Source organism: Hypomesus transpacificus, chromosome 24, assembly GCF_021917145.1.
Source record: "Hypomesus transpacificus isolate Combined female chromosome 24, fHypTra1, whole genome shotgun sequence".
Classification (NCBI taxonomy): Eukaryota; Metazoa; Chordata; class Actinopteri; order Osmeriformes; family Osmeridae; genus Hypomesus; species Hypomesus transpacificus.
This window is the reverse complement of record NC_061083.1, coordinates 4,116,050-4,131,562: the sequence shown is the minus strand read 5'-3', so window position 1 is coordinate 4,131,562 and position 15,513 is coordinate 4,116,050. Positions and strand designations below refer to the sequence as shown.

At 47.6% G+C, this 15,513-nt stretch overlaps 2 protein-coding genes across 2 annotated transcripts in view; one reads left to right on the top strand and one right to left on the bottom strand.

Annotated features, from left to right (window-relative positions):
- The first annotated feature begins 461 nt into the window (after nucleotides 1–461).
- Nucleotides 462–7,453, top strand: piwil1 (piwi-like RNA-mediated gene silencing 1). The gene is made up of 21 exons (XM_047048388.1): nucleotides 462–482; nucleotides 1,117–1,214; nucleotides 1,312–1,402; nucleotides 1,588–1,716; nucleotides 1,859–2,073; nucleotides 2,499–2,620; nucleotides 2,721–2,801; nucleotides 2,921–3,118; nucleotides 3,426–3,534; nucleotides 3,617–3,743; nucleotides 4,142–4,259; nucleotides 4,521–4,635; nucleotides 4,813–5,000; nucleotides 5,173–5,245; nucleotides 5,448–5,648; nucleotides 5,788–5,891; nucleotides 6,119–6,189; nucleotides 6,355–6,508; nucleotides 6,643–6,768; nucleotides 6,915–7,062; nucleotides 7,239–7,453. The coding sequence occupies exons 2-21, from the start codon at nucleotides 1,146–1,148 to the stop codon at nucleotides 7,353–7,355; spliced, it is 2,556 nt and encodes an 851-aa protein (XP_046904344.1). The 5' UTR covers nucleotides 462–482; nucleotides 1,117–1,145; the 3' UTR covers nucleotides 7,356–7,453.
- A 3,670-nt stretch (nucleotides 7,454–11,123) lies between these two features.
- Nucleotides 11,124–15,513, bottom strand: part of rimbp2b (RIMS binding protein 2b) — a 33,704-nt gene continuing 29,314 nt past the window's right edge. The window contains exons 22-25 of the mRNA XM_047048696.1: nucleotides 15,231–15,334; nucleotides 14,851–14,883; nucleotides 14,266–14,337; nucleotides 11,124–13,997 (exon numbers count right to left, since the gene is read on the bottom strand). Coding sequence (XP_046904652.1) covers nucleotides 13,839–13,997; nucleotides 14,266–14,337; nucleotides 14,851–14,883; nucleotides 15,231–15,334 — 368 coding nt within the window. The 3' untranslated portion in view covers nucleotides 11,124–13,838. The remainder of the gene's footprint in view (nucleotides 13,998–14,265; nucleotides 14,338–14,850; nucleotides 14,884–15,230; nucleotides 15,335–15,513) is intronic.

Here is a 15,513-nt window from a genome sequence, read left to right as displayed (position 1 = left end):
ATAATATGGTCTTGTCTTTTGTTTTTATCCTTCTAGGCCCTTTTGGAGAGATACTCCGATTCTCGGTGTCACTGGTCTATTAGATCGGACACAGATCTGTCCTTTAACGCCACCTAGTGGAATTTTGATAAATCGCAGCAGACAATGTCTAATCGCAGTCAATCCTTGACTGGCCTGCAGCACGAGGCCACCTCGTGCAACATTAATGTCCTTGCGCATATCCAAAATAGTTCCTTTATTCGTTGGGGACGATAACGTGTCGTATGTTTCTAACATGTAACAATTATTATCTAAATGCTTTGGTATACTTTATAAGATCACTGAAATAAACTACATAAAGGTGGTATAACTGTATTTACATAACGGTTTGCGGAGTGGTATATGGTTGTGACATGACCTATATGTACCTGAAGAAGGAGCGCAATATTTCAGAACGCAGCTGCCTGTCAGTCGTAGATTAATTAATGAACTAGCTAGAGAAAGTAAGTAATGAACGTTATATCTATGAATTAGAGAAAATAAATGTAAAGATTTCTTACATATATCACATAGTCTTATAAAACATAAGTATTCGAAATCGATTACAAAACTTTAAACGAGCTCACTCCTACCAATTAGTTAGCTTATTAGCCATCCTAGCTACATTTGGGTCTCGCTCACTTAATGGCCATTATACGTTTTTATTTCATTTTTAATTGTATGCATACTTATGTAAAGTTTTGAATGTGTTACTAGAAATACATAAAGTCAACAAATCTCCGATATTCACAAATTAAAAGTTAGAGCTAGCTTAGTTAGGTATTTGCAGGAGCTTTGCACGTGCTTAGCGAGTTTGATTTAACGCGGTCCGCATTAGCTTTGTTCTAATTCCAGTGAAAGTATATTTGTTAAAGGAACGTTACAAATGTTTGCTGATGTAAGACTTTTTTTTAAGTAATTAGCTAGCTGGCTACCACATGTTCATGATGTCTTTCCAACTTATTAGCATTTAGCAACCTATTTGTGATCTCTGATTTGGGTGCATTTGGTGTTGTATTTGGGTGCGTATTAGTTACACGGTTTAAAATACTGCAGCAACACGTGGTAGGTAGCTAGCCATCTAATCTCACTCTACAGGTGAATCTGCAATTTACCAGAAACCGAAAATGACAGGTCGCGCACGAGCAAGATCTAGAGGCAGAGCACGCGGTCAAGAGACCGGGGCTCCCGGAGTGGTGAGTAAAATATGCATGATAGCATAGACATATGTCGTGTCCCATTGTGTTTCTAGCAATAATTATACTAAACACGGATATACTCACTTTCGCTAAGACTTCCCAGGAACCAGCTCCCCCTCAGTCTGAGGGGGACCTCGTGGGCCGCGGAAGACAGAAAACGGCTCCGGGAGTGGCAGCCGCTGAAGGTGCAACTCCCCCTGATCACCAGCCACAACAAATTCACATTTCACGGTCGTGATTATAAATGATGCGTTTACCTTGATAAAAGTGTATGTCATTGCACAGTCATTTTTTTTAAAGATGTTAGGGGGAAACTTGTTATTGATCCATTTGTATTGGTTCTGCTCGTCTTTGGTGGTCCACCCCGCAGCTGTCCTCCAGATATCTGCAGGCTTCCAGCAGGTGAAGATTGGAGAGCGAGGAGGACGTCGCAGGGATTTCCACGATGCAGGAATCTTCACCAGGCAGGCCATGGAACATGTCAAGGAATCCAAGACTGGTTTGTGTGCTTTTTTCAGCCGTAACAAAGTGCCATTTAACATGTTTCCATTGCTGTTGAGTTTTGTATGATTTGAATAAAAAAAAACGAGCCTCTCTTTATTCTTAACATTTGTTTGTAACCAAGATATCTTTTTCCTCAGGTACGTCTGGCTCCCCCATTGAACTGAAGGCCAACTTTTTCCGCATCCTATCCCGGCCCCAGTGGGTGCTGTACCAGTACCACGTTGACTTCAAGCCCCCCATGGAGTCCAGGCGCCTGCGCTCCGCCCTCCTGTTCCACCACTCGGAGACCCTGGGCATGGCTCGCACCTTCGACGGAGCCCTCCTCTTCCTGCCTCAGAGGCTGCCCAACCCGGTAGGAGCCCTCCTGCTGGCACTGGCTGTGATACGCTCACACTACAGATCAATCAGTCTTTAAGTTATAGAGAAGGTTCAAAAATAACCATGGCTTACCAAACTGCTGTACAGGAGGTAACATTATGATTCCAGAAAAATAAAGCATATATAATAAAGGTTAAAGTAGAGGTATCAAAGTGTAAGTCTTTGGAGCAGGCTTGAAGGTTAAATACATGTTGTGATGATATTAATAATCAAATATATATGGGTAGAAGGTTCCTGAGCTCAGTCATAAATGGTTATGTAGATAGATAAATGTACATAATCTGCATAAATGGAATGGACTACCAGCCAGGCTGAAATCCTGTAAAAGGATGAATAGATGTTATTAGGGAGGCTGTAAATGAGCTGAGAAGGCCAGACATGGAACACGGTGTGCTGTAGGAGACAGTGCTGCACAGTGAAACCAGACACGGAGAGAAGGTCCAGATCACCGTCACCCTGACCAACGAGCTTCCCCCCACCTCCCCAGTGTGCCTGCAGTTTTACAACATCATCTTCAGACGGTCAGTCACACTTCCAGCCCACTGGGGGGCGTAACATGGCGCTCCTCCCTGGTATGAGCTACCCCTGACTGTTGGTTCTGACGTGGTCTGTCTGATGTAGGGTTCTGAGGATGCTGAACATGCAGCAGATAGGCCGTCACTACTACAACCCTGATGACCCGCTCAACATCCCCCAGCACAGGTTGGTAACTCAGAGGCTGAAAGTTTCGCTGGGAATTGTAGTTTTCTCTTGACTCATGCGTTTGTGTAGATACCAAGCAGTGTGTACTGTGTGTGTGTGTACTGTGTTGTGTGAGGCAGGCTGACCATCTGGCCTGGCTTCACCACCACCATCCTGCAGTATGAGTCGAGCATCATGCTGTGCACGGACGTGAGCCACAAGGTGCTGCGCAGTGAGACGGTGCTGTCAGTCATGGCCGGTATGAGGCAGCAGTGTGGGGAGCAGCGCTTCGCCGAGGCCTGCACCAAGGAGCTGGTGGGCCTCATCGTGCTCACCAAGTAAAGCCCCTCACACACACCCCCCCTCACACACACACCCCCTGGACCCTCCTCACCCCCCTGGACCCTCCTCACCCCCTGGACCCTCCTCACCCCCCTGGACCCTCCTCACCCCCCCTCCTCACCCCCCCTGGACCCTCCTCACTGTTAAAAGTCATACCGTCATAGTGTGACCCAGCATCTGACCATGCTGATGTTCACTCTGAGCCAGGGCCGTAATCATACAAATCATACCCAGATTTTGTCTCTCCCCCCCCCCCCCCAATGTTGACTCTACAGCTTGCTTTGATCCAATCATCATCTCCAGGTACAACAACAAGACTTATCGGATAGATGACATTGCCTGGGACCACACGCCCAACAACACGTTCAAGAGAGGAGACGCGGACATTTCCTTCAAGAACTACTACAAGACCGTAGGTCCTCCTCCTGAGATGAGGGGGCGGGGATCGTCCCTGGGTGTGCTGTTCTGAGACCACCTGATCCTTGTTTCCACAGCAATACGGTCTGGACATCGTCGACAGCAACCAGGTGCTTCTGATCAGCCACGTGAAGAAGCTGGGTCCTGCTGGAGCCCCGCCCCCCGGACCAGCCTTGCTGGTGCCTGAACTCTGCTACCTCACAGGTACCTCCACAACACACCTGTAGGGACAGTCAGCTCTGCTACCTCACAGGTACCTCCACAACACACCTGTAGGGACAGTCAGCTCTGCTACCTCACAGGTACCTCCACAACACACCTGTAGGGACAGTCAGCTCTGCTACCTCACAGGTACCTCCACAACACACCTGTAGGGACAGTCAGCTCTGCTACCTCACAGGTACCTCCACAACACACCTGTAGGGACAGTCAATGAGTGAGTTATCAGTGCTCATGAGGTCATAGCCACATTCACTTCTTCCCCTGTTAGACGGTGTCCAATCAGAGCAAACCACTATGGTTGATTGAACCACTGCAGGTCCTTCAGTGTTTTTTATGTATTTCATTATTCTTTTGCCTCTTTTTCTTCAACTCCCCAACAGGCCTGACTGACAGGATGCGTAGCGACTTCAACATCATGAAGGACCTGTCGTCTCACACCAGACTGACCCCGGAGCAGAGAGAGAGCCGGCTCACCCGCTTCGTCAACAACATCCACAAGTAGGCCGGCCATGGCTAGACCTGTACATTTACTGTAGAGTCCTAAAGCCTGATAACCGTGGTGCGCCCCCCCGATGGCCCATCAAGTAGAGCGTGTATCACTCTGGGTTCGATTCCAGCCCGGGGCATTTCTGATTGGATTCCCCTCTCTCCCAAACATTTTCCTGTTCATGTCTGTTGCATAAATCCATAAAAAGCCCCCAAAGAGAAATGCATTGTGGTCAACAGGGTCACACAGTGACCACTTCTTCATTTGTCCAGGAACACCGAAGCAGAGAAGGAGATGAGTACGTGGGGGCTGAACTTTGACAACAAGCTGCTGAACCTCACCGGCAGAGTCCTCCCAGCAGAGAGAATCATCCAGGGCAACAGATCGGTGAAGAACATCACTTCTCACACTCTGGGAGCTTTTGGGTTTTCTAAACTCTTTTTACCCCTGCTCTTACAATGCCAAACAAACCTGTCTTCATAACTCCTTTTTCAAGGCATATGACACTTCAGTTTAGCAGGCTCCTAAAACACAAGCTTTAACGGGTTGTGCTTCCTCTCCTAGTTTGATTATAACCCCTGGGCGGCAGACTGGACCAAGGAGATGAGGGGCCTGCCCCTGATCAGCTCCCGGCCCCTGGACAAATGGTGCATCTTCTTCACCCGCCGCAACTCAGGCGAGGCCCAGGCTCTCCTGCAGACGCTCAACAAGGTGTCCCAGCCTCTAGGCATCCGCATACAGAGGCCTGAGATGTGAGTAGACCTACGACCACCGCAGCGCCATCTAGTGGGAGTGGGTGTTGTTGCAAGTGCTGCACTTGTGATGTGGATTTCCTGTGACGTATTTACCCGCTGCTGTTAGAACAGGAGGGTCAGACGGGGGGGTTTTGACGTGTCACTGATGCGCTGTGCGTCCTGTGTCCAGGGTGGAGTATGAGGATCGTCAGGAGGCTCTGCTCAGGGCTCTGCAGCAGCAGGTCCATCCAGACACCCAGATGGTCAGTCTGCACAGCACGCTGCCATTCATTCTCTATTGTTTGTTTTAGAACTTCTTTAAACAGAAAGTTCCACGATGATGCATTTTATCAATGCACTCCATTCAAAACATACATGTTCAGATGTAACACAGAACACACACACACAGCCTTCTCCAGCCAGAACTCAGCCACCTGTCCGTCCGTCCCCCCCCCACTCCCCCAGGCGGTGGTGGTGTTGCCCAGCAACAGGAAGGACAAGTACGACAGTGTGAAGAAGTACCTGTGTGTGGACTGCCCCACGCCCAGCCAGTGTGTGGTGTCCCGCACCCTCAGCAAGCCCCAGGCCCTCATGACGGTGGCCACCAAGATCGCCATGCAGATGAACTGCAAGATGGGAGGAGAGCTGTGGAGCGTGGAGATCCCGGTGAGTGTGGCACGCAACCAGACGACTCGCGACCAATCGTATCGCGAGGCTGAGAATTCATTGTGGGTTATGACCACGTGGGTCGTGGTGAAGCATGGTTGTAGTGTTGGCTTGACGTCACCTCTCTCGTGCCCCACAGTTGAAGCAGTTGATGATCGTGGGGATCGACTGCTACCACGACACGTCGGCAGGGAAGAGGTCCATCGGGGCTCTGGTGGCCAGTCTGAACCAGGGCATGTCCAGGTACGACGCACCCTTCATCCTCAGCTCCTCAGGGCTGCAACCCAGGCAGTGCCAACCTGCCCTTCTCCTGGGCAGGTGGGCACTGCTGAGGGGAGCCGTGTTGGAGAGGTGGTCACATCTGAATAAAGAACTTGGGAGATGTGAGGCAGTAAGATTGATGATCAGTGCAATGACGACTGACAGAAAGAGTGGCCATTTTGAACTGCAACTCAAACCTGTTTTTCCAGGTGGTTCTCCAAGTGTGCGCTGCAGAACCGGGGCCAGGAGATCATGGATGGGCTGAAGGTGGCTCTGCAAGGCAAGTCCAGTCGATTACAAAAGCCAAACACATGCGCTAGAGAGGAGCTAGGCTTGAGATGTGTGACAACTCCTACCTTTTGACAGTCTTGCAATGTCATTCTTAGTTTCAGCATCTGAATAGGAACGTTGCCCTGCATGGTGTTGAAGCGATGTGTTGTTGCAGGTGCTCTGAAGTCCTGGCTGAAGTACAACAACTGCCTGCCGTCCCGCATCATCGTGTACCGAGACGGCGTGGGGGACGGTATGCTGCAGAGCGTGGTCAACTACGAGGTGCCCCAGATCATGGAGTCCATCAAGACCATGGGCCAAGACTACGCGTAAGACCAGCTCACTGACCAGATCAACCACACCTTCCCTCGTGTCCGTCCTCCCTTGCAAACCACCACCCCATCACCCAAGGTAACGTGAACAGATTCTGGTTGGTCTCATGCCTGCGCCTTCCTCCCTCCAGCCCCAAGCTGACCGTGGTGGTGGTGAAGAAGCGTATCAGCTCCAGGTTCTTCGCCCGCATCGATGGCAAGCTAGCCAATCCCCCCCCTGGCACCGTCATCGACACAGAGGTCACTCGCCCCGAATGGTACGCCCACCCAACAGGAAACAGCCCTGGATTCAAACCCCTCTGGCATAACTAATATAACCCTTAAACAGTGTGATGGCTGTAAATACTCCTGTTTGAGGTGTTGGCGTTGCGTGTGCTGTGACCCTGTGATTGGTCCTGTTCAGGTATGACTTCTTCATCGTGAGCCAGGCGGTGCGCATGGGCAGCGTGTCGCCCACCCACTACAACGTGGTGTACGACAGCAGCGGCCTCAAGCCTGATCACATGCAGAGGCTCACCTACAAGCTCTGCCACATGTACTACAACTGGCAGGTAGGACCGCTGAGCTGGACGGCTCTCTACCAGCCTCTCTGCCCTGGGAGGATGACCTACACTTACTGTTTGATAGTCCTTATGTGGTCCTGTATTGTTTGGTTGAGCGCAGATGTTGTGACTGGTAAGTCTTATTGGAGTATTGTGTGTGTGTGTGTATGTGTGTGTTCTTCCAGGGCATCATTCGTGTCCCTGCCCCTTGCCAGTATGCCCACAAGTTGGCCTTCCTGGTGGGGCAGAGCATCCACAAACAGCCTGACTCGAACCTGGATGACTTCCTCTACTACCTGTGAGACGAGCGCAGCTACCCTGCTGGGAGGCTAGATCACTTCTGTTTTTGAGAGAACATTTAGTTTCCATAAAAGTGTTGTTTTAATATTGCTTGTTTACATTTCAGCCATTTTGAATGGCTACTTGATTGTTTCATTTTTATAATTTTACGTTCTATTTATAATTTTACGTTCTATTAAGTCATTACGTCTAAAATTCAGTTGTTTTAGTAATCAGAAAGAAAAAATGTGCATCAAATTCCATTTTGAATGTTTGCTTAATAATAAATAATTTTAGATTATAGTTCTAACTGTTCTAGCACCTGTGTTTACCTACAAAATAAAGCATTCTGGCCAGAGTTTAGAGAGGTGTGTGTGCTGGGTCGTGGATGGATGCTTCCAGGAGCTGGCAGTGTAGGCACAGTACACGGGATATTCCAGTTGGCATGTTTCACTCATCTTGATAACCATGTAACTTCATCTGTAAACTCATACAGCGATCCTGTTCCTCAGAGCCCACAGTCCTGCATGATTAAGATGTTTCCCTGCTCCAGAACACCTGATACTAAATGGGTCGTTAAAGCTTGATATCGACCCATTTAGTATCAGGTGTGTAAGATGATTGATCATGCAGGACAGTGGGCCCTGAGGACCAGGGTTGAAGCCTGCTGTATTTGTCACAGATGAGGGGAGGAAACTGTGGAAGCAATATGACAACAGGGCAAAACTCGGAACACAACCGTACAAAATATCAAATTTATTTTCATAAAAAAATTGCACATGCACACCCATACAATATTTTGTAACCACCAATATAGGCTGTTATCTCTTCATAAAGCTAGCACACAATTGCAGATTTTTAAAACATTATGGTTTAGAAGACACCATGGGGAAAGCTTGCACTGTTTGATTATAAAGTTTTTGTAATGTACAAAAAAGGCAGTCTGAAAATCAAGTATAAACATTTAAAAACAATTTACAAATGGACAAAGTACAAAAAGAGCAACAGTAGCTCAAACAATATGTATAGAAGCAATGACAACTTATCATGGTTTATGAAATGTACATATATTAATTGTAGTTTAAACGCCTGTTTGGCTGAGAAATGTACAGAACATTATACAGAATGCTTTTCATACATTCTTTTTTGGCAGTCTCAGTTCAAATCTCATGTCAGTTAATCGGATTTTTTGAGGTGGATTCAAGAATGGAATGGTTAACGGAAGATGGCGAGATAACAGGAAGAAAAAGGTTTGACTTCACAAGCCTGGAGCAGAGGTACAGTAGTAAAACATCTGCACAACCCTTAGGAATAGTATTGATACATTGGCTTTCAATTCATCATACATTCACTACTATGTGCTAGTTGGGTAAGGATATAAAGACAGGACTCTTGCCCTGAACCATAAGCACAGGGCATACGATAATCACATGGTTTTCTATTGGAAGTATGACAGATGCCAGCCTTTCTGCATTCTATTTGACTTTAGGGGGTCACCAATGGAGGTAGGCTTGTGTTTTGTTGATGGGACACTTCTATAAAGTCATTTATAGAGCGAATTGACTAGAAGGTCACTCAATCAAATCTGACTGCATGGTGCTCAGGGTACTGTAAGCCACAAAGTAACTTCCTCATGCTCTCAAGTCTAGAAACTCAACAGGAACGTGTGTACACGACAAAACAAAGGAATAGTAAATGCATATTGTGACTCACTCGTCTTGTGGTTCTACATGAATGTTGATTTCATGTGAGCGCTCCCTGGAAGGCTGTGTTGACTGAGTGATGCCCTTCTGTTCTCACACACACCAGGGACTGGAAATGCAGTTAACTTTCGAGCACAGAGTATAACACAAAATATACTTGTAAAGTGCCTTAACGTCTTTGTCATGAGTTATTTGTGCGAAATGAAAAACGTAAACAGGGATTAAATTAGATTTTCGAAGACCAAATGTCTTCCAACTGTCAATTAAAAAGCAACTGTCTTTTTTTTCTGTTCACTTAGTCTGAGAAACAGACCATCAGTGGTTTGAATTTCGTGAGAAAACTTAATCTGAAAATTCTCCCCCCACTCCTAATTCCACCGTGTGTCTGAAGTTTCAAACTAGCTGTAAAAGTTCAGGCCCCCCAGAAAACACGACACTCATACAAGCTACAAGCTGCACGTCACTAGTCTGGATTTGCAAATACATTTCATTTTCTGAAATAATGCAACAACATGAATGCATATAGGACATAGAAACTTTCCAGTTGACAAGATACAAACCATTGTGCATTTATAAGGCAGATACATGTAGGGCGGTTCCATCACGGCTTTTCATGTCCGTTCAACTATTTCAAAAGAAATAACATAATGCTGTTGTTTAGAAACCCAATCCCATTTATTCATGTGCTTGTCCAGAGGGAGTCTGAAAAATAGTCCCATAACCATATAGTGGTCTGTCCTCACCACAGCTTCTGTCTAGAGTCGTGTGATTCTCTCATCTGCACTGATCCTGCCATTAAGAATGTGTTCACAAGACTGGGTGTACCTGGGCAGTATGTTTTGTTATATCAATCTCAATATTTCACGTGTTGTTCGTAACGAAGATCCACGGTTCTACTGCATACTCATCTGAAACCGGTCAAACCGTGAATCTTAACAGAACTCCACGGTTCTTGCAAGACGGTCTGAACAGACAAAGCCCATTAGCGTGTGCTTTCATAGGGTTAATGAGGGGAAGGACCACTCTGAATGTGCTTAAGATACGACATGCTAAACTTGCTCCCAGGCTCAGGAACCTCGGCTTTCAGCGAGCCCCAGGCCTGCTCGGTCCTGTTCCCCGTCAGCTGCTCCCATGTTGGGGCGAGCCTGTGGCCTCGCGGCCGTTACCTCTAACACACACACACCGGCTCAGTGTCTCGCTGGAGCAGCATCACACACAGGCCTACTGACCATGGAGGACATCTCAGCCTGGAGGACATCTCAGCCTGGAGGACATCTCAGCCTGGAGGACTCCCAGCCTGGAGGACTCCCAGCCTGGAGGACTCTCAGCCTGGAGGACTCTCAGCCTGGAGGACTCCCAGCCTGGAGGACTCTCAGCCTGGAGGACATCTCAGCCTGGAGGACTCTCAGCCTGGAGGACTCTCAGCCTGGAGGACATCTCAGCCTGGAGGACATCTCAGCCTGGAGGACATCTCAGCCTGGAGGACTCTCAGCCTGGAGGACATCTCAGCCTGGAGGACATCTCAGCCTGGAGGACTCTCAGCCTGGAGGACTCTCAGCCTGGAGGACATCCCAGCCTGGAGGACTCTCAGCCTGGAGGACATCTCAGCCTGGAGGACATCTCAGCCTGGAGGACATCCCAGCCTGGAGGACTCTCAGCCTGGAGGACATCCCAGCCTGGAGGACTCTCAGCCTGGAGGACATCTCAGCCTGGAGGACATCTCAGCCTGGAGGACATCCCAGCCTGGAGGACTCTCAGCCTGGAGGACATCCCAGCCTGGAGGACTCTCAGCCTGGAGGACATCCCAGCTTGCATCCTGTCTTTCCTGGTGCTGCACTGAGGTTTATAGCAGCTTGAAAACGCAAACAGCCAGAGAGGTCGATACAACGTCAACCTGTGAGATCATATTCAAAATATGTACTGTACTTAAATAAGAAAATACGGATTATGACTAATATACAACAGATGTATCAGAATACAGTGGTTTACCAAGCTGGCAACATGCCATTCAAATCCATGTTAAGACCGCTAGGTTCAATTTTTTTTCTTGACTGAATCGAAATGACAGCAAATGGAAGAGAGAGAGAGAGGGGGGGGGTGTTAATATAATGAAATATCCTTATCACGTAGGTAGGGTATGTCCAGAGACTATTTTACAGCGCCGAGTGTTTTCAAAAGTTTCTTCCCTTTGGAGATCAGTCCCTTTTTCTTTATGGAGGACAAGTCGCGGAGGCTCCTTGTGGGACTCCCGGGCCCCACGATGGCGGGGCCGGACCCAGGGAGGTGTGGACGCACTGTGGGTGAGGCGGCTCTTCTGGGCGGACCCGATTTTTCCGTCGGAACCTAATGGGAGACCCGTAATGGACAGTTCAGGGGGTTAAACAGCCAGCTCTCTCGCACCCCCAGTCATTCCTCCCCTTCTCTCAGTCCTTTCTGTCTCATCAGGGCCACCATAGCTCTGGATGCCCCAGTCTGGCTCCCTCACGTGTCAAAACTTGGGTGTTGTCTTATTAGCGTAAAGTCAAAGACAAGAGTCTATATGTGAGCATTCTTTAGGTCCTCTCTCTCTCCTCTCTCTTCCCAAGTAGTGTACATGGTCTGCTGATGCTGCACAAATCTCTCCAACAAACATGACTATCACTGGAAAAGGAAATGCCTTTCACAGAAAACGAGATACAACATAGTACTGTGTTACATCATGGGCCAAAATGACAGCAAAGGTTTGTTTAAATATATATAGTCTTACTTACATACTGTATACTGTACAACTGGGTTACAGAGAAACATTGAATATCTAAATATTCCTTGTAATCATGAGCTAAAAGGCTTCCTTTAAATTGCACTTAGGAGAAATGTGTTGACAAGATACCATTAACATGAGACAGAAGTCTCTGGAGGAACATAGCTACATAAAACATAGGTATTTCCAAATGGTAAGTCTGCACATTGAATTTTCATAGTTTATGGCATGTAAAGAGGAGATAAGTTATCAATTTACCAGTTTTGGAACATTTTATCACTTTTCATCAAGGTAACTTCAAGGTTGTTGGAACCAATTCAACCTGCTTTAAAAAGGTTTCATTTACAGATCTGGTCGCAAGCACTAAATTATTTATGCAAACTTAACCAACAAAAAAAAATGAGATACTCAGTTTCTCATGTTAATTAAAATGAGGTTTGAAAATCTAAACTAAATGCCAGCTCTATGAGGATAAAAAATGTTAATGGCTTGTTTTACCATTTTGCGTCATTCGTTAGGTGAAAGAGAAAAAGTGCACCCCCACAAACAGTGCCACATCGTGTCAGATTTTTGAGCAGACTACAGCTTTGTGCCCAACAGGGAGAAGCTCCAGGAAATCCCTGAGCTTGTCTGACATGTTGTCATTGGTTGGCATCCGCCATGACACAGGATTGGGTGGGTTTGATGGGGTGCACTACTTCAGGCAGAGGGGAGGTGCTAGGGGGTCAGTGTTAGGGGCCTGGCTCAGTCTAGCGCTACTTCTACAGGTGAAGCATCCTGGGTCGTGCAACAATTAGCCTTTTAGCTTTTCATGAGTTACAGCAGGAGACTAAGAGTGGGTGACGGACATAGTCGTACAACACTCAGAGAAACAACCGAAGACACCATGCTTCTCGTCTAATGCACTGACTGGGGCGGTTGTTATTCAGTGAGAGAACACGCGCTTTTCTCCAAACGCTCTCTCTCTATCGTTACGTAAGAGCCAAATGTGGGATGCGTTGTTGTGTGTTTCCGAGGCAACAAAGAAAGATGTTGACGAAAGGTGTTATGAAAAAGTGTGTGTGTGTGTGTGTACCATAACTTAGAGGTGCCCATGTCACCTGCATTAGACGAGAGGAACGTAACCTTGGTATCCTCAGTTGCCCACTTACGTGACGGAAACAGAGCCTTTAAGGTGTGAAATGAACACTCTTCTTCTGGTTTGCCAAGCGGTGAGAAAAAAAAAGAAATAAATAAAATAAAATGCAGTGATGGCATTTCAATAATCTGCACTGTGAGAATGGCAAAACTATAAACCAAGGAAATCTCTGATGCAAACCTGTTGGTATTCAAACATCAATTGCAGTTATGTGTTAACACAATTTTTTTGACACATATTTACAACTAGTTATAGAATGTTTTCTTTTTGTTGAAATTATACTCTGATAGGAACATAAATTAGTTGACGTCTGGCGTGCTATTTTACAGTTAAGCAATATACAAAAACAAGGCGTTCAGGAGGCAAATACAAAAATGAGAGTACTTGACTTGTTTTTCTTATAAAACTGTTCAAGGAGAATCCATGCATCTTAAAGATTGAACATGCGGCACTACACTCTACATATTTCATCCTCCGATACATCAAAACTACTCCCTCTATCGTCAGTTATTTTAGATCAAACACAGATTATATTCATAAAGCATTACTACAATGCTAAATATGCATGTGCAAAAGAAAAAAAGTTTGTGGACGTTCCCAAGATATTACGTAACCTTTTTAAGTCAGCATCTTGCTGCTCCCACCCCTTCGCTAGGAAGAATGCTTTATGAATACGGTATGTCCAGATATTTTACGTACAGTGCATAAGTTTCCCCCTTTTCACAGCAGTCAACATTGAAAAAGGAAAAACGACCCTCAGTGTGGTATCTAAAAGGTAGCTCTGGGACGTCGTTGCAGTCTACAGCGGACAAAGCGTCCCCCATCGTAACCTCGACAAGGAAACACACACAAGCACGGACGGAGAAACTAAAGGAGGAAGGAGAGTGACAGAGGGACCTGAAAGGAGTAGATGGATGACAGAGGGCTAGTACTGCGTGAGAGCGTGTACCCTTTTGGTCTTGATCCTCGCCGGAGCGTCCTGCGGGTACCGAGATGGAGAGTCCGTTAGAAAAACCTCCACGTCGTCAGGCACTTCTTCGAGAAAGTTGGAGGGGACGAGGCCCTTGTGTCCATTGAGTTCACCCTGGAGGGGGGGGGGGGGGGGGGGGGGGGGGGGGGGTGGGAGAGGCCGTCGTTAAAGGGCATTGGGCTGCGTTTCGATATCGCCATCTAGTGGTTTAATGGGAGCATTACAAGTGCAGTTCTCACAGTAAACCACTAGATGGCGATGGTAAAGCGCAGCCCTATGGAAAGGTTTTTTTAAGAGGCACAAAACAGACTCTTCGGTCGGTTTCTACTGGATGCTTTAAGAGTAAATGAACAAATGTGACTTTGTTTTATTGAACGCTTACATAGTAAAATCCATCTTCGTCGATTTCGCCAAAGACGTTGACGACGTCTCCGGCACAGAATGTCAATTCAGCCTGTCGACCAAAAGAGAGAGAGTTACAGGACATTGATCTTCCCTTGCATGCCTCACACAGTCCCATGCAAGCTAAACACAGTTAAATAAGACCTTGGAAGAACCAGGGATTCCATTTGGGTCGGAAACAGCGTGAGATTCTCTCCTCCAATCAGTGTGATGCACGTGGGAGGGTCAAGACAGTCCAGCCACCAGACAACAAACACATGTATCAAACTGTTGGATGACTGAAGAACAGGATTGCATCACAATCCAGTAGGACTCCTCAGGGATTCTCCAACCAAACACACACTAACACACAGGTGAAGAATACTACTTAACACACAGACCAAAACCAAGGCAGGATGCTGGGCCCAGCAAGGCATTGAGGGGGATTAGTGACGACTAGAGAGGGGGGGTGGTGTGTTAGGGCGGTGTTCGGGGGGGGGCCTTCATCTGAACCCCACCCCGTCTACACACTCTACAGGGTGAGGGGGGGACACACACAGAGCACACGCACACTGCTCACACTCACCTCCTCCATCAGCCTGTTTCTCCCATACTGTGGCTGGGGCCCAATAGAAAGGAGAGTGGGTGAAACCAAGGGGAGGGGGAGAGTGGGTGAACCAAGGGGAGGGGGGCAGCGGGGGACAGGTGACCACTTTAAGATTCACAGGGGAGCGTATGTGTGTGTGTGTGTGTGTGTGGGGGGGGGAGTTGTTTATCGTTGAGCCTTGCCGCGAGACACATCTGATATATGGTCGATGTTACCGTAGCAACGGGAACCCACTGTGCACTCTGGGAAAGACCACACTTTCCCTGCCGGCGGCGTTAGCATGTAGCGTTAGCATGAGCATGTGTGTGTGAATGTAGAGTGTGTGTTGGGACTGCTGGGAGGTAGCAGAGAGCAGGTACCTCCACATCCACGTTAGGGGAGCTCTCCCTGGGGTCGTAGTCATACAGGGCCACCATCCTGCGGGTGGAGGCCGGGTGCTGACGCCCGCTACGCCGGTTCCTCTCTGGACAGGCAGAGGGAGGAAGGGAGGGGGAGAGGGAGGGGGAGAGGGAGGGGGAGAGGGAGGGAGAGAGGGAGAGATGGGTGGTTGATTGGAGGGGTAAAAGGTGACATTCTTGAAATAATCGTCTTCTGAAGATGCATGTGATGGTTGATGACCTTGTGAAGTTACTCAATCAGGGA

Bases quoted from the DNA above. Each gene is read 5' to 3' on its own strand.
- piwil1 (XM_047048388.1), top strand. From the start codon at position 1,146: ATGACAGGTCGCGCACGAGCAAGATCTAGAGGCAGAGCACGCGGTCAA. The intron at 5,892-6,118 runs GTACGACGCACC...CTGTTTTTCCAG, and splicing joins CTGAACCAGGGCATGTCCAG to GTGGTTCTCCAAGTGTGCGC. The intron at 6,190-6,354 runs GCAAGTCCAGTC...GTGTTGTTGCAG, and splicing joins GCTGAAGGTGGCTCTGCAAG to GTGCTCTGAAGTCCTGGCTG.